Source organism: Polyodon spathula, chromosome 35, assembly GCF_017654505.1.
Source record: "Polyodon spathula isolate WHYD16114869_AA chromosome 35, ASM1765450v1, whole genome shotgun sequence".
In the NCBI taxonomy this organism is placed as follows: domain Eukaryota; kingdom Metazoa; phylum Chordata; class Actinopteri; order Acipenseriformes; family Polyodontidae; genus Polyodon; species Polyodon spathula.
In genome coordinates, this window is record NC_054568.1 from 3,731,055 (window position 1) to 3,750,156 (window position 19,102).

Consider the following 19,102-nt stretch of genomic DNA (forward strand, 5'->3'; position numbering starts at 1 on the left):
GGAGGATTTGAACCCTCACCTCCTAAGGCGTGTTCTGTCATACTGAGACACAGTGACTCCAGTGTGGGATTGATCTCCAAGTCAGTCCCTGGAACTTGGCACTCTGAGGGAAAACATCAGACATTAACCACAGCGCAGCTACATGCGTTCGGCTGCTCCAGTACAGAGTTAGGTCTATATCTATATATTACTCTTTAAAATATTATATACATATACATATACATATATATAGTATTGCCATTGTGCATTTATTATTATTATTATTATTATTATTATTATTATTAAAAAAACAACCCAGCATAAAACAAAGAAAAAAACAAACTGTTGTCTTATTTCTGGATTAATATTGTTGCCCCTTTATAGTCTTATATTTATTTTTTACAGAATTACACAGATAAACCAACTGCTAATTCACAATGGAGTCAGTTTATTACCTCACCTCAATGCTTTTCAAATTATATTGCATATTTTGTTATCAGTTTCCTTTAAAAAGGGTATGCTTTACTGGTGTTTTTTATTGCCGTTTAAAATAAATAATTTGCTTTTTAATCTAGATGATTATTATTATTATTATTATTATTATTATTATTATTATTATTATTATTATTAGTAGTAGTAGTACACATTTTAACCAATAGAACACCATTGGAGAAGATGGCAGAGCTGTGTTCTGTGACTCACCAGGCTGTTGGAACATAAGCATGGCTTGTGGAGAAGTGTGGACGGGCAGCGAGTGTGTCCTCTGGACTGAGCTGCGGCTCTGGCTGGGCATGCTGTTACTGCCCCCGGGGTTAGCAAACCACAGGCTCTGCAGGGGGAATCAGCAGGGTTAGTGTGCCGTGTCACGGTAAACTAAGGATGCTTCACACAAGGCAATCTTTAGCGATTACTACTGATCTATTACAATTGTGGGATTCAATACGGACAGGGAGTTGTGAGTGCTGTCTATCTTTTCAGTATGTTAGTCAGGATGATGCGATCAGTATTGAAAGAGGATATGGTTTAAAGATGGGGCTCACAATAAAGCAAATGCAAAGTAGCAAAGATTAGGGTCTACATAGGCAACTGCCGAGTACGTGTTTGCAAATATACTTTATGGTAGATGAAACAATTTTGTAAAAATGTCACTTTTCGGGCCATCACTTGCAGGCATTCATAGATCCTTGTCCTTGATGCCTTTAAATGTTTGCTAATGTGACCAGACACCCCTTGATGGAATTATACCCTTGTGTTGAGCCAGGATAGACATTATTCCTCAACATTCACTTCTGGAAACTGAATCCTTCACTGACCTGCCTGCCCTGACCCCCTAGCGCCGGGCTGGTGAGGGTGTGTCTGGGGGAGGCCCCACCAATGCCCGCTGGACTCAGCAGCCCCATGCGGCTGGGGGGCAGCCCTCGAGGGGGCATCTGGAACTGCCTCTGCCCCCGACGGCCAAGCCCGGCTCCCACAGAGCCTGCTGTGGGGAGGGAGTTCGACCCATATGCCCAGCTGCAAAAAGAGAAAGATTTTAAATTAAGCTGACAGACAGGTGTCTTCGTAGATCTCCGGTACTAAAGAAACTTAGTTTAAAAAAAATAAAAAGACAGACAAATGTTTATAAAAATATGCAATGGTGGAAAAGTGCCTAAAACAACTAAGCTTGGCAAGTGACAACTATAGACCATTTATAACAAATACCCTGCTAACCCACGAAGGAGCCAGAGCCAATGTGACTCTCCATGTGGAATTCCTGTGAAGATCGGCAACTTAGCACAGCCAGGATGCAAATCTGCCTCTGCTAATTGCATGACTCACTATGCACAACATGCAGGCTTTACCACTCAGGGACTCAGAGTTTCAATTGTTTGGCTTTTTTTTAAAATGCGGTTCAGTACATTCTGGTTCAGAACCTACAGGTGCATGCCAGTGAACTGGTTTGAAATGTAAAGCACTCCTCACCCTTTCTGTCGGTAACCTGGCATGTCAAGCATGGTCTTCCGGGGGAACATTCTCAGCAGCTTCAGCACTTGCTGCTTCCAGGAGACCAGCCTCTTTTTCTGGGTTTCTGTGAACGCCTGAGGGGGAAACCGTCAAAACGCATCAGATACAGTAAAAACAAGCAAGCCGGTGAAACCTCCCAAACCCTTACAAAAGACATTGCTTAAAGAAAAAGATCTAGCAGATCTGTGATTATCATGATTACTTCTTTGGCTGTGCTAGCCAGCAAGTTAATACATTAACACAGAGCTAACCAACATATGGCTCACTGAGCTCTACAAAGGGTATTTTGATTTAGCAGCTGGAAATTAATAATACCCACCTCATGTGTTAGACACTTTTCAATGAGCTGCAGGTAGCAGCTTATGTTTTCTTCATCCGGTCTCGAAACTAGAAGCTGAGTGCAGACTGGAAAAACGATTACAAAGAATCAAAAACCCCACTCATAACAGGTGGTGAAATGATAATCGCAGGCAGCCACGCAAACGAGAACCCTCGTTATTTTGATACCAGCACAATTAGTTTAAACTCATTTTCGAATCAAGGATCAAGGTACAGTCGCTAACCTGGCCACCTTGACTGCATGTGTGTTCCCTATAAATCACAATTTGCCCTGTTTACTAACTATCCTAGCGAATGTCCCTTTTCCCAGTTCTGAGCTCCAACACAGCTTAGAATTGTGCAACTGAGTCGACAAGAACTAGGTTACAACAAGGACCTGGACGGAAGATGAGAGCCAGGAAGACGATACACATTAGCCCAGTGCTGTTTGAGGAGAACAGTTATAAAGTCAGCTTTGCTCACCTTTTCCCATGACTCTAGTAAACTGACCCGCAATGTCTCCCTCATGGATGGGCGCTGCTGACGGTTCTGCGTCACAGGGAGAGGGATTTTGGGATTGGAAGCCCTCTGTGGCCTGGTCCTTGTCCTCCCCCTGCTTGCCTCCCTTCTGAGGTGCTTGGGAGGCGGAGTCAGCCTCTTTCTGAGATGCCTGTGGCGTGCTATGCACTTTGATGGGCGTGATGATGATCTGTTGAAGCTCCTGCAGTGCGTTTCGTAGGTTCCCTCCCTCCAGAATGTCCTGTAGAGTCATAACAACCCATAAGATCATGAAGTCACTTATTCACCAGTCACCAACTTGCATTGCAAGGGAGTGGATTCAACCATAATTTTATGTAAAAAAGTCTGAAAACTCCAAAAGTATCAGTCACGTGTTTCTGGCAATTGCCAGGCAGGCTAGAGTTAGCTGTCCCGGCATTTCTAGGACCTATTCCTTAGCTACCATTTTCAGCATGTTAACAGCTGACTGTTGAGAACCAGAACCAACAAAGTACAACAAACTCAAGCTGTGCTCCAAAACAGCTCTGCGTATTCTTTACGCATACTTGCGTAATTCGTATTTTTTCAATAGGTAAAACACCCTGTACAAAGCTCAACTGGAGCTGTCTTCTTCACAAAGAGAGTAAGGAATGGGTTACATAGTCATGTTGTTGATGCTGAATCACTTGGATCCTGTAAGACTTATATGACTTGTATCCTTTAAGATAACAAAACATTCTGAGATCAATCAGCTACCAGACGAGTATAGACGGCCTCATCTCATTCGTAAATGTTCCTGTTATAACTTTTTGTGTCCTGATTGCCTGTCTAAAGCATTATCGATAATCATATTACTATTATTATTATTGTGTCTCCTTCTATATCAGAAGAGCAGTGACATTTTAAAAATCCAGACAGCAAATAAAGGGTGAAGAAAAATAGTACAAATAAATAATAATAGATTGCTTCTTTCTTTATAAGAATGATTAACACCATATAATAAAACACACAAAGTTAAATCTTGAATCATTCTGACAAAATATTACACTTACCCTTTTAAATATGCCCTTGAAAAAGTGTTTTTTTTTTTTTTTTTTTTTTTGGTCGGTGACTTTGAGGCTTATAAAACAATAACAAAAAATGAGAACAATAAAAATATGCAGCTGATCTGATCTTTTGCATAACTGGGGGGAAAAAATGACTGTGATGTTCTGCACGCAACAAAAATAATGCACACCCTGTTAGGAGTAAGCTTAGCCCTAGAAGACACCTTTCTAACTACAAAAATCCCATTTATCTAACATGTTATTCGATCTGGCTCCAGTTACGTGACTGTCCAAGGCCTGTTGGTCTTTTCAAGGAGGAATGTGCCAAATATTTGGATTTGCAGTTCAGTCTCAAAAAGGAGAGACTGAGAGAATTAGAATACAGCTGCAGTATCCCACAGTAAAAACTTAAACCCCAAAATACACTGGTGTACGATAACTCCATTGTTCCACATCGCAGTAAGCAGACCCTGTTGATATTTTAATTTGAGATCAGCTCTTAAATCTTGTTTTAGCTTCAAAGACACAAGCTACTGTACATAAGGGTCATTTACGTAAATAAAAAATTGTGACGATGGGGATACATATAAAAGGTAAAAATTAGCTAAGAGGTTGATTTTAGCAGATTGTTATAAATCTTCAAGCTTTTTTTTATTAAACTATTGACAAAGAAAGGGCAGAAATATGCATGAACTATTTTAAACCATGTCTAAATGTGACCCTTTGGAAACTTAAAAAAACTCTGTCCATCGTAGGAATCATCAGAAAAGTTTGTCTACTTCTCGTAGTTTTACCTTAGAATTCAGATTTGTTTCGAGGCTATGGAAAATGTTTAATTAAAACATATATTGACAGGAAGTTATTTATAGTGTTTCATGAAAAGGCAAAACTAATTTAACCACAACTAATCTGCAGTCTTAACACATTTTATGCAACACCTGTTTAAACTAATTTATTTTCTAAAGAGGTAGCTTTACACAGCTGTGGCCAAAAGTTTTGCATGACCCTACAGAATTAACAAATTGTGTTTCATAAAGTCGAATGAAACCTGCTGAACAATGTTACGTTAACATATTGAATTACGTTGCACTTTGTAGGTTTCTCTATCTACTTAATGAAAAACTAAAAAAAAAAAATGGAAAAATGTGACATTTCGAAATCTAACATGAAATACTGTACTACTATTAAGGCTTCAAGTAGACATCTGCGACGTAATTCGTTTATTTGATTGCACGACGTTAAAATATCTAAACTATAATTATGTTCATATAGTCCTTGTATGATGTTTCAATCATAAAGAATGGTTTTGGGTTCCACTGATTATCATTATCAAAGATCTGAACTGAAAAACTGGCTAGGAATTAAACAGACTTCCTCATCACAGTGTCGACTCTATGTAGTGAAGGTAGGTCCAGCAGGTGAAAGGTCATCCAGTTTGAATGGAAAAAGAAAGGTTATTCAGAGTTTTGATTATCCAGACATGTGCAAAATTAGAAAAGACAGCTCTAGAGACTCTATATTAGATAACCCAGAACAAACATCATAAAACAAATTAAAATAATTCGGACTGACTTAAGTGGATTTTTATTTTCGGGATGGGGGGGGGGGGGGGGCAGGGGGGGGCAGCAGCATGTCTGAAACTTCGAGTCATTGTTTGCTTCAGCTATTTCTGTAAGTGTTTACTCGAGTAGCTCCGACATTCCTTGGTGAAACAAAAATGGCATTCACAGCAACCACTTAGCTGTCAAGAGGTTCTATAGGAAATACCTGTGGAGTTTGACGCAAGGTACATAATGTTCTCTCCAAAGAATAAACTGTTCAGCATACTTTTAATTCATTATTTTGCTTTCCATTTAAAGCTACAGAGCCACACAGCTATGGCTGAAAGTTTTGCATCACCTAGAACTTTAGGATTGAGAAATAATTAAAAAAAAAAAAAAAAAAAAAATAGCACTACATGAATAATTTTTATTTAATATCATGTAAACCAAAGAAACTACAAAGTGATATTGATCTACTGGAAGCCATAATAATATATAATTATATAATAATAGTAGCCATAAGAGATTTCATGTTAGATTTTGAAATGTCACATTTTTCATCAAGTTCATGCAAAACTAAAAAGTGGTATGTAATTCAATATGTTAACGTAACATTATTTCAGCAGGTTTCATTCGACTTTACAAAGCAAAATTAATTAATTCTATAGGGTTATGCTAAACTTTTTGGCCATTACTGTGCTATCATTCATTTTCAACATGGTTTCAGGAAGTTAAGCAATTTTGGTGGAAATCCCTTGAAACAAGCTTTTGACACAGAGAAAATTCAAAATCAAAGTTGCCTTTTTGCTAATGCACACAGCTCTTTGTTTGCAAGCACACTCTAATACCTATGGTTTACACATTATTACCACAACTGGAGCACACATCTCCCTAGAGTTTTGTCCACTTGAGAATTCCTTAATTCTTCCTTCTGTGCAGTAGGCTTGATGCAGTTTCTTTCAAAAGGTCTGAAGTTCACTGTTCAGGCAGCAACGACTGCGTGTCTTTTCAAACCCGCTTGTCACAACACACTTGGGGATTCACACCCCTACCTGCAGCAATAGGAGGTTAAAAAGGTAACGGAGGCAGTTCAAATCCGGGGGGAAAAGAATTCCTTGGATACAGCGGAATTTGTAGCTTCCCACGGAATTTGCAGTCTTCCACAGATTTGCCATATTCTGCAGCTACACCGTCATTATACTTTCCATAAACAGAATGCCAGAGTGGCCTGAAATATATCACTTAGTTGTTCGGTTCTAGTTTTGTTTAGTACTTAACCCATATATTGCTTGATATGATTATGTTTGCTTTTTTTTTATAAGCCATTATTAATACAAACACTAAACACACAAGATGCTTCGCAGAACACTTTGCAGACTTCTACTTAAAATGTCTGCAGTTTTCTGCATATTTTCCAGCAGATTTGGACTGCCTCTAGTTATAGCTCAGTTTGCTAGCAAGTCCAGGGGAGACCTTGTATCTTAATTTGACAACAGGGTGAGGTTTAAAACTGACGAACCATCTAGTTTATTTAGTTGTTACAACGTTGAATAAAATTATAACTTCCACTTGTTTTCCAAGCTTACAGTGACTAACTGCTCCAACTCTGCCACGTGTTTTCAACTGCTGTGTACAAACGAATAAAATCATCTTTTCAAACTGTGTGGGGATTAAAGACACCCTACAGCCAGCGAGTGATAGAATGCCTTACCTTCTCCAAAGACTTCAGGACGCTCTGTCTCTCCCTCAGTTTCTGGATGCTCAGGGCAATCTTGTGTCGAGCTCCCTTTGTAACATTCTATAAAAAGGTAAGGGTCAAGCAAATTTATTAACCCCGCATCGAACAAGCGTGTAACATGCATACCCTCTGTAACGCTGTAAATACAAACAGAGCCATCTGTATCAAACAGCAAAATCCTACACTCCCTAACCACAGTACTAGCACCCGTCTACAATACCAGATTTATTTATTATTTTTCTTACTAGGAATCAATATGCAGACGGACCTTAGACAGAACACTCTGAAACCTGATCAGGTCATTCTACATGGGCCACTTTCCTAATGTCTCCACCGCAAGCAAAACATTGTTACAACAATCATCTTCAGCAGAGGTGAAACCACTCATTGCGTATTGGACAATTCTTAACCTGAGACTTCAAAAACGGTGGCTCTTATACGCTAAATAAATGTGATAGGATTTACAGGATTTAGGATGTAATAGGATTACATCGCGTTTTTTTCAGTTGCCGTTTAATTTCATCAACGTTTAAACTTTAGTGTTAGAACAGAGCGTTGAAAGTTAACATTTTGGATCATAGCTTTAATGTATCGCTGCAGCTCTAGCCTTGAGAAGGGACACAGATGTAAGAAATAATAAAGAAGTAAAAAAGAAAAGATGCTTCCCCAAACCTGTGACTCCAGGTGATGCTCGGTAAGTGTCATCATTTCCTCGTAGGTCATCTGTGAGAAAAGTGCTGCGTATTTATGTAGACGAAGGCTTTTAAGCCATGTAGGAACATCTGAAAAATAAATCGGTCAGTCATATTTCATAATAGAAAGGTGTCCGAATCCTGCTTGCCACGAAAAGTGTTTTTAAAAAAAAAAAAAAAAAAAGAAAGAGATTCTCTCCATGAAGAAGAAATAGAGGCTATTATTGTCATGGACAGGCTTCATCCTTACCTAGGGAAGCAAAACAGTAAATTAACAAGTACGACAAACTTACTGTTTTAATCCTGTGCAGGTAAGGCACAATCAATGCAATCAAAAGAATAATCTAACCAAGATGCACAAACTAAAGCCGAAGGAACACAAAGGCACTTTTTCAGGAATGGTGACATGAAACCTGGTTCTAGGAGACCTCGTCTGAGGCAGCTGTATAAAACCCCAAGTCTCCCCTGGTGTGCCATGCAGTCTCCTGAAACCAAGTTCCAAGCGACACAGTGGCTCTGTGCTCCCTTGGCTTTCCTGTTCTCAGGAACTCCCTGGTCTACCTCTCATCCCGCTGCCTTCCTCCTGGAAGGTGTTCCGTCCCATCCCCTGATCCTCAGTCTGCTCGCTGCCCGAGGACGCCACGCTGCTCTGAGGCGAGAGAGGCGCGTGGTCCGAGGACACATAGGACCCCCGGATGCCCAGATCCTCCTGGCTGGTCCAGTCGCCGCCTGACACCTGCAGGCTTGTGGGCACCAGGGACATGGATCTCTTCAGGGGGCTGGGGTGGATTTGGCTTGTGAGAACTGCAAAGCAACGAGGAGAAGTGAGAAAAACTGCCTTAAAAACCTGCTGTTGAATGAGATTTGGTAAATGTATTACCTGGCACTGGTGACTTTCAGTGGTGGCATATTTAGTTTTCTTTTTGCTTTTTTTTTATGTGTCAAGTTTAGGTTATGTAGATATTTCAGATCCAAATCTTACAGAAAAACACTTTGCTTTTTCTGGTTACCTAATCCCTTCCAGCGCTGTATGTACATTTCACCTTGTGACCTACAGATTATGTACCAGGAAACATTATTTAAAGATAGATAGATAGATAGGTAGATAGATAGATACAGACAGACAGACAGACAGAGAGGACACACACTATTACCAATATGTAGAGGTGTTAGATTCCTTTTAATTTAAACATTTAAACTAAAATCTAAACTTTTAAACTTTAACATTAAACATGTTTAAACTAAACATATTTGGAAGGCTGGGAAGCACCCAGATCAACATATAACAAGCACGCCAACAGAGTTTAAAATACAGAACCACAATATTAATGTGTACAACGCAAATGAGTAAATGCAACAAACTATGAATATTTATTTTTAAAAAAGCAACAAAAACACACCTTTACACGTCCATTGCCTAATGTATAAAACACAAGCCAACATTTATGTCGAACGCACATTTCTGGTAACATTTAAACCAAAACAAACATTTAAACTCTGAACCAGGGGTAGGCACCCGTGGTCCTGGAGTTCCACAATCCTGCAGGTTTTGTAGGTATCTCTCAATCATCAATTGCTGCATACCTGGAACACATGGTAAGTCTAACCAATTAAGTCAATCAATTAGGGGCTTGGGTATAACAAAACCCAGAAGTGTCTGTGGCACTCCCGGATCAGGTGCCTACCCCTGCTCTAAATGATCAACACTCCTACTAATAAGCAGCAAAAAAATAAATAAACAAAAAATACATTGCATAACTGGATAAAACTAAATTGAATCTTAAACATACCCATAATGTTTAATGACTACAGTTGGGAAGGTAATGCATTAAGCAGTACTATTAATGGCTTTGGCGGCAGGTAACTACTGCAGGGCTAGCTAAGCATATTGGTGCAGATTGGAGTGAAATTAATTACCCTAATGAGTTCATTAGTTTGCGTGGGCATTACCGTTCTAATTGTCATGCTTGGGGTGTTCAACCACTGAAGAAAAGATGAAGGGTTGTGTTGGGATTCAGAGAAGGCTTATTCTCAAATACACTGTTCTTTTTACAGCTATGGCCAAACATTTTGCTTCACAAAGTTGAATGAAACCTGCTGAATAATGTTACGTTAAAGTACTGAGTGACATACCGCTTCATAGTTTTCGCCATACATGAAAAACTAACATTTTGAAATCCAGCATGAAATACTGTGCTATTATTATGGCTTCCGGAAGACTTCTGCAATATCATTTTGTAGTTTCTTTCATTACATGATGTTAAATAAAAGATCCAAATTATGTTCATAGAGTTTTTATTATTATTATTATTATTATTATTATTGCAATCCTAAAATTCTAGGTGATGCAAAACTTTTGGCCATGCAGGTAGCTGTACATCAATTTTGCATTTGTATATAAAGTCATGCGTTTCACTGTGTGATGCTACTGTGGATAAAAACATTAACTACTGAGCAATGAAAAAGATGTACACGAAGCACTAAACTACAGGCAATCAGATTCTAAGATTACCACGAAGGTTCAGAAAGGCCAGCTGTTGCCTAGAAGTGTAACTGGATTAACTGCTTAACATGAGCACAGTATGTCGCTTGAAGATTGAGCCTTTCCTCCAGGCAAAAAGGAAGAGGCAGCATTTTCACACGTGCAACACCTACTGAATGATGCAATGGACCAGTTTTACCAGCTACAGTAGACTTCAGCGACATGTGTAAAGGCCCTTAATAAAAGACAAGGTCAAATATCCACACGTAATGGCCCCTGCAAATGATATTGCATTTGATTATAAAATCGCAAAAATGTTTTTGTGTACGAAGACATTTTTAAATAGATTATACTACAACACTATTTTTCATATTCCAAGGCGATGTTGAATCCTTAAAACCAAAATGTAATCCTGTACAGTAATACTGTACTACTGTTATGGCTGCTGGTAGACTTTTGCAATTTCTTGCTGTAGTTTCTTTGATTACATGATGGTAAATAAAAGATCGAAATTATCTTAATTTTGTGTTTTTTTAAATTTTATTCAAGCTTAAAATTCTAGGACAGCTGTATATACTGGAACCTGGCAGAGATGTTCAATGAGGCATATAATCACTACCATCTTTTTATTTAAAACTGCCACTTGTGCTGGCTGCAGTTATACAATGCCAAAAAAGGAAAGATCAAGCAGGTTTGGGTTACAACAAACTAGAACACCGGGCCAAAAAAAGAACGGAGAGAAATGTGTTTGTCTCACCTGTGTTGGCGTTGCTCCCGATACTGTTCATGGCAGACGGCACAGAAGTGGACACGTGGAAGGTCATGTGCCCGTTCTGCCCTGTGGTGGCTGGTTTGTCCTGCCACACATTGCCTGGGTCCATGATCTCAGACTGGCTGCCCATCCACTCGTCGGAGCCCTGCCGGGGGTGGTAGCCAGAAGAGAAAGAGGAGGAGGAAGATGCTCTGCCCAAGTAGCCAGTGGAAAGGTGCTCCTCCAGGTGATTGAGCCACATGGCTAGGGTGGTGCGGTCCTCCACGGTCGTGGCTGGGTGGATCAGGGCGTAGGACAACAGCTGCCGGCTCTCCTCCACAAACAGGTTGCTCTCGATGGTGTAGCTGAGCACTTTCTGAAGCAGCTTCATGTATTCGTCCTTAGCCTCAGCATTGTGGGGCTGCAGCAGCGGCAGGTGGGAGAGCAACTGAGAGACCACCTTCTCCTTGGGCTCCTGGTACCACTGGCTGACGATCGCTGGGGGACCGGAGAAGAAAGAGGAATCAAATCGGGGTGAGGGTTATAATCACCTATCCGCTAGGTTCGTTTTAATGTTGAATAAATAGATTGATTGTATTTGCTGATAATTTCAATTTTTATGGTTGTTTTCAGGTAACACTTTAGAATTATAAACAAGCTCTGACAGCAGAATGTGTGTTATTTGTGCATTGTTTACCCTTATCTTTTTATGCAGTCAATAATATATATATATATATATATATATATATATATATATATATATATATATATATATATATATATATATATATATATATGAGCAACTATGAATATGATTATTTTTGCTACCAAATACATCAAGCACTGTTTTTGAATATTCAGATATTAAAATCAGATGCAACCTTAATTTAATAAGCTCAATTTGGGAGTAGAAATCAGGCTTTAACAGGCAAAGCCCTATTTTGTTTTTATTTCATTTAATATTTAATGGTGTTTCGTAAATCTTAGAACTTACGGTTTCTGTTGCCCACATATCGAGTTCTCTCTAAACTGCCTTTACCTAACTTTGAGTTGCTTTGACATTGGAAAGAAAGTGCCTGCTTGTCCGAGCATTCTCCAAACAAGTTGAAAGCCTGCTAAAATCTACTTTAGAAAACAATGACAAAAATTATATTTTATAAATAATAATAGCTTTCCTCCATACACAATAACTGGGCATTTCACTCGCTCTGGTGCGGTAGAATTATTTGAGAAATTTTCTAGGAAATCACATTCTTGCAATGAAGAAACTGAATGAAAAAGCAAAGCTGCATGACCCAAGTAGTTTCTTGTACTTGGTACACTCTCAGGATATTGTTAAGAACCACATGGCGGTCTGCAAAATCCAGTACATTTGTAGCTAATGTGATGCCCAAGCTGTGACAATAGATTAAATGTACCGAGTCCGTGTCAAGGTCTGGACATTTCTATAGTAGCCCAGAGCAAAGCAAGAGAAACGTGCATTTCGTTCTACACCACTAAACACATCACAGAATACATAACATTTTCTAAAAACACCGGAAACATTCTCTATTTTCCACTGTGGTCAAACGGGCCACTTCATATTAAAACGTATGACAATTTGCCCACAATGGAAAAAAAAAAACTGGCCTTTTATCTCACAAATATATGCAAGATGTATTTTTTAACTGCTTTGGCAAAGGTTAGTCCTCCCCTTCCCTATTTTTTCTTTTTTCTAGCTGGGGGATTCTACTGCACAGAAAAAAATAATAATAATACTAACTGGCTTTTTTCTTTTTTAGTTAAGGAATGTTTTCTTGCAGTGAACTGTCCATTTTTTTTTTAGATTCAGTTTTAAAATGCATTACTGTAGCTTTAAGAAATTCTATGCATAGAAAAAAAAAGTTGGAGAATGAAACAGCCTTCCGAGTTAATATATGTGTATGCATTGCAAAACACAGGGTGATTGCACTTCTTGTAGACAGTGCTAACAGAACGAAGCACTATAATGCAGGTCGCTAGCAGCAAACAAAGCTAGCATACACTACTATCAACAAAGCATGCTTGAGCTAGTGTCCTCCTCGTTTCTAAAGCTGGCATAGTCATTGCTACAGTACTGCAGTCCCACCACGATTTCAACTGATCCAGCTTCTCAATTCTCTGTAAAAAAGTCACAGAGAACAACAGCTACCAGGTTTACAAATTTGCATGAACCTAACCTAATTGCGGTAAACTAAACAGCACTGTAGACCTTTATTGATTGAGACACTACGCTCCACTCTTGATGTAGTCAGCTTTCATAGACAAAGAAACGGAAACTCAAAAGTTAATAGTCTTACAGACTAGCAGGGACAGCTTTTGTGTGTTCCCTTCACTTAATAGATTTCATATAATTCGCTGAAAGCATGTCAGTCAACAGGGGAAGCAGCTTATTAAATGACAGAAAATATTTAAAGGTTGAGGTGCAATTTCACTCTTCAGCTGACCTAGGAAAGGCAATACTACTTAATAATAATAATAATAATAATAATAATAATAATAATAATAATAATAATAATAATAATAAATCTTTGTTTTTATATACAGCCTTTCATAGTGGACCACCACCACCATCACAAAGACAAAAGTGTTTTACCAAATGTGTTTTACAAGATCCACACACTTAGGTGTGGACGTCTCACAACCATGTTTGTTGTGGGGTTGGGCTTTCAACGTCGTGTTCCTCCAATTCACTGACGAGTCACAGTGTGTCACTCAGTCTCGACTCACCCCTGGAGATCAATGTTCCGGACGAAGAGTTATTTGGTGATCTCTTTAACCACTTGACCACACATATTCCTATATGATATATATATTGATAAACTCCATGTTACAAGGGTATTACAGGTGTCAATTATTAATAATGTTTGAACTTAAAATTATATATATATATATATATATATATATATATATATATATATATATATATATATATATATATATATATATATATTTTATAGTAGGAGGCGCACAAAACAGGGTTTAAAATGTACTGCCAGGTTGGATCTGGTCATCCAAATGGTCAGTTTACAGTTTGCATTTTAAGCAGAAACCATTTGAACAACCGCTCAATTCCTTGTGTATCTTAAGGGGTTAAAAGCATGAACTGTAACTTAGAAAATTAAAACATAAACTTAAGCTGCACATTTGAGACCAACAGCGAATAGAAGTGTATATGAGATACTTCCAGAGGTATGACTGGAAGAGGTATTTTCATTCACTATCTTACGAGAGGATTGTCCCTGCAGCAGAATGTTAAACATTATCTCCCCCTCCCTCCTCTTTCCCTTTCCTGTTGGCCGAGTTGATCTGTTTGGAGATAAGGTCACTATTTAAACAGTGCTCCTGGCTGTCCTCAAACAGCACACAGTCTTTCCAAGAAGGCAGTGCTTCAACTTCTTTAGAAAATCGCTATGGAAACCAGTTTAAAGTCAGAGACATTTGTACAGTACTTGCAAACAGAAAATGTTGTCAGTTGCAGGAGAAAAACCTTGTTTCCATGCACCACTCAGCCCAGATTGAAAACCCTGCTGCCCCTAATACTGCGTTTCCATGTTCATTTAGCCGACCCGCATTGGCTGCCAATCAAAACTGACCAATCAAGTGACGAGTGGGTGTAAAGACTGAATCTACATCCAGGTTGTGCAGGTTTCCCCAAAGAATTGTTAGGGTTATCGGAAGCAAATCAAAACCTTCTGGTTTTGTAACAAATTAATGCAACCTTAGCCCCTCCCCACACCCCCATTGCTTTTTGCTATGAGATATTGTTTCCCCGCAGTGTATGGAAAATATTACATGGTTTATCTTATCTACAGCCTGGTGTTACAATGTTAGCCATTTACTAATTATTGTTACGGAACAGCAACAGTCCCCCCTGTCTGACATTTAGGAGATTATCATATTTTGGTGTACTTAAAACAAACAAACTCAATTTGCCATAAAGCAAGGAAATGCAGACTGGCTACATGAATTATGGGCACAAGCTGAAACCTTCAATTGCATGAATCTCATAAACCACGTTTATTCATTCTGAACCCATAAAGCAGCTGATATGCGTTTGGGTGTTCGGGGAAACAATTTAAAATGGAATTTACACCATACCTTTTCTGTATAGTAAATGGTTGTTTATCACTTAACTGCAATGCGTGCATTTTAAATAAATAGGAAAATGAAAGTTTAAATGGATTGGTTTCAATTTCAGTATGAATAAAGGCACTATAAAATAGAAATGATCAAATATTTATTTAAAACAAACATCGATTCTAATTAGGTTTTTCTGGTATAATTATTCAACATGATAATGCAGTCATCCCCTGTGCCAGAATTGTGCACGACTAGATCGAGAAGCATAACTTCATTGCCACCCCAATCACCGTATTTAAAACCAATTGAGCAAGTGTGGGAAGACCTTGAATGGTGCATCTGTCATCAGGGTCCTCGGCCTTTCTGTACCAATTGTGTGAACTATTACGGCTGAATGGGTTAGCATGCCTCAGGACACCTTCCAGCACCTTGTGTAGTCTATGCCACACTATCAAGATTGTGATCAGGGCAAACACTGACATTACTTACAGGTCCTTAAAAAAAAAAAAAAATTATATATATATTCTATTTGATTTTTTTCCCCCCTTGTAGCTAAAGAGCCAGGCAGTGCATTTAAAAAGTGTAGGTTAAACGTACACTGTAACACTTTCAATTAGATTTCAGTAACTACCAGATTGTATTGGGCATGTATTAACTTGACGCTTCTAAAACCTCAGCATGACTGTTTAAATTGTGCCGTTAGTATAATGCATTGGCAGTATGAGTTATTCCTGGACACGAGCTGCTAATGTACCTGTTCATACTTGTTTGATAAAAAAAAAAAAAGGTGGAGAGGGTTAAATAATGCGGGGCTAAAAATTCTCACATGGTAAGTTGGCATTTCTTACAGTACAGTAATTTAGCCCTGGGCAGCCTTAAACAGCAACTATCTGTATTCTGTTTCTGAGAAGAAAAAAAAGGACAAGTTTCTTGTACCACAAAAATGCGGATTTATCCGGTCCAATAACTTGTTCAGCATCATATAATGTGGAGAAATATTTAGAAAATGTAAAAACGGACTAGTTATTTCAGACTCAACGTTAGGACGAACTACTAAACACAACCTGCTAGGCTGACCGCAACCTCAGTTAGGCTTCCTCAGCCAAAAACCAATGGGAAATGACCGCTGTACGGATGCTACTATAAACCAAAAAGGCTATACTACTGGGATAGAAAGACTTCCCCCATTGCACAGCAGTTTGATCCATTCCTGGTTTTACTGTTAGCTTAATAAAACACACCTGAACTTGTTACCTATACACTGTGGATAATCAGCTTGTACTAAAACCGAGAATGGATGAAACAGTAGTACACGTGCACAAATACCGGTATAAAAATTTAAAATAATCCAACGTGCCACTGGCTTTGTATGTCAATGCTGTTGTGTTTTTTCTGTGCTGTAATTTTTAAATCCCTGGCATACTGCAGCGCACCAAAAGGTTAAATCAGTAAGCAGGAAGCCTTCCCTCTACTTCAGGACTCCTATACTAGCTGTGGAATGCAAGAGAGCGAGAGAAGCAGAGCAGTAACACATGCTCTGAATAATAAGTAAAGGAAGGAGCAAGACTAAAGAAAGAGTCTTTTACCTACAGAAGAGAACAGAACTGTAGGATTTCAGCGAGTGGCTTACTGCTTAGGGTGCCCGCAAGGTGCTGGAGAGGAAACTGTGAATAGCACTGCCTCACTTTAAACTCCAGCCATGCAATCACAATTGAGCTGTTCCATTTGCTTTCTAAGGTATGCCACTAAACAGACCAATGAGAAGAAGCAATTATTTTAAGCCGCTAAAATACAAAGTCAGAAAAATATTTTAATATTTTTTAGCACAGGCTGTTTTATGAGGGCATGGATTGTCCTGCACATGATAACTTGTGTGCTTAGTTTCTTTTCTGTTGAGGTGTTTTTATTATCAGACGGAAGCAGGATTTGTTTATTTTAAAACGTGCGTCAGCGGGACTGCCTTGAATAGTGTCACCCCCCCCACCCCCATTGAAAAATATTTGAATATATTCTATAAAGGTGCAACCGCCACCTCATTTCCTAATGGAATATCATATAGGTAATAATCAACAATAAATAAATGCTTTGAGAAGGGAAGACACGGTTCACAAAAGCCTTCAAATCCAACTGCAAACATGCATGTGTGCATTCTAATCTACAGTAATGCTTGTTCATCCAAAACGTGTTTAAGGAATAAATGAAACAGACTTAAAAGCCTTCACTATGCAATACAATAGATTTAGCGTGACAATATGGGCTTAGATATTCTTCCCATTTCCTTACAGCATGCCACACCCAAATCATACCCATCTGCTTCATCTTGGAAGCCGACTACCTGAATGCTGATATTTTGTTGAAAGTCAAATCTGCAGGGGCATGCCTGTGAGGTGTTTGTGTAAGATAAATTATACAGTACACTATGCCATCCACAAGCTATTGTTTGCTTTTACAAACAGTGTCAAGTTACAGACCAACACATCATTGCAAAACCAAAACTGAATAACAAACCGCATCAAAATAAAGCCTATTTGTTATCCTCAGGCACTGCAGTGCACAGCAAGTTTTCTTTTATACACCCAGCATACAGTACATAATGGGAACAGAATACTGTAACTATCATAAGTGATCGCAATTACCAAAGTATGAATAAGTCTCAGCTAAATCTGTAGGTTTACTATTAGGAGTTGTTTTTGCAGCTATGAGGGAAGAAAAACATTATTTGACAGGCGTCTCCTGCCTACTGATCGTTTCAATAATTATATATTATATGTAGGGACATCCAACATAAAATGATGCTAACTTTCTTATGTTTGCAATGAGGTGCACGGAACAGGTTTTAAAATGTACTGGACAGGCTGGATCTGGTCGTCCACATTGTCAGTTTCCTCCTCATCACACTTGAGTGTATTTTAAGATTTGGTTTGAACAACTGCTTACGTCCTTGTGTACCTTAAGGCGTTAATTGGGGGTAGATGTTAAACCCAGCCTGACTCATGCAGGTTTTTACAAAAAAATAGAAAAAAGCAGAACTGACCAAGAAGTGTGCAATCACACGTATTATGACAAATTAATGTTATGGGTTTCTAAAATAATAAAAAGCGGTTTACTTTCTCCAAATTGGTTCACGTAAACTTTAACCAAAGCAATGAATGGGAGGCAGTGGGACTTTTTTTTTTTTTTTGACAGCCCACAGAAATTCATAGAGATTCAAATGGAACCATGAAGAGTGTTTAGGGTTAAGGGTGAGGTTGACTGGATTGTGGAGAATGCAGAGGAAAGGAATGCCACTGCCTGTGAGTGAATACACTGTTGCACAGAGACCAGAGTGCGCACATGGGCTTGCGCAGGAAACACCACAGCGATTATATCATTGTTACCAGTAACTTAACCTTCCCAGCTGGAAACCACTGTCAGAATGCCATTGGCACGCTTTAATCAAGTTTATCACATCCCATGCCGTTTGGATATGCTTAATTGTTAAGGTTGAGACTTAATGACAATTTTCCATAAGGTAGCCAGTTTGTAATGCAAGCTGCTTTAAAATACTACAAAACAAAGACCAAGGGCTTTCAGTGCGATAGTGCGAGTGCTAGACGAACATCTTGTTGCTGGGCTAGGAGAAGAGTGCAGCGATTAAAAGATACAAGCCTTACAAAACTTCCCTTGTTTAGGTATTGGAATGATATGAGATTTTGAATAATCAGACTCCTGGTAGATCTGACTACAGCATGAATAAGTCACGCCTGAGTCTGTAGATTTACTAATAGGAGTTGTTCCTGCTGCTATAATTGAGGAAGACATGTTTTAACATCAAACTCATGGCTTCTGATCTTTTAAATAGAGGGGAGTTTTGAAAACCAGGACTGGGCGCAGGGCGAGCCCTGCAGTGGGGTGCAGTTATGATTTTAGTATCTCAGTTATGCATTTTATAACCTGGCAGCTGAGCGAATAC

The 19,102-nt window shown here is 38.9% G+C and overlaps 1 protein-coding gene across 5 annotated transcripts in view; it reads right to left on the bottom strand.

Annotated features, from left to right (window-relative positions):
• The window catches only part of LOC121303880 (protein Smaug homolog 2-like), a 34,809-nt gene that overhangs the window by 9,607 nt on the left and 6,100 nt on the right, over positions 1-19,102 (bottom strand). For 4 of the 5 annotated variants that reach the window (XM_041234731.1, XM_041234736.1, XM_041234732.1 and 1 more), the window contains 10 exons: positions 11,056-11,547; positions 8,378-8,620; positions 7,791-7,906; positions 7,098-7,184; positions 2,785-3,061; positions 2,303-2,388; positions 1,942-2,057; positions 1,293-1,491; positions 682-808; positions 20-103 (listed from right to left, as the gene is read on the bottom strand). In XM_041234731.1, the coding sequence (XP_041090665.1) occupies positions 20-103; positions 682-808; positions 1,293-1,491; positions 1,942-2,057; positions 2,303-2,388; positions 2,785-3,061; positions 7,098-7,184; positions 7,791-7,906; positions 8,378-8,620; positions 11,056-11,547 (1,827 nt within the window). The remainder of the gene's footprint in view (positions 1-19; positions 104-681; positions 809-1,292; positions 1,492-1,941; positions 2,058-2,302; positions 2,389-2,784; positions 3,062-7,097; positions 7,185-7,790; positions 7,907-8,377; positions 8,621-11,055; positions 11,548-19,102) is intronic. The other variant, XM_041234735.1, reaches the window with a different exon arrangement.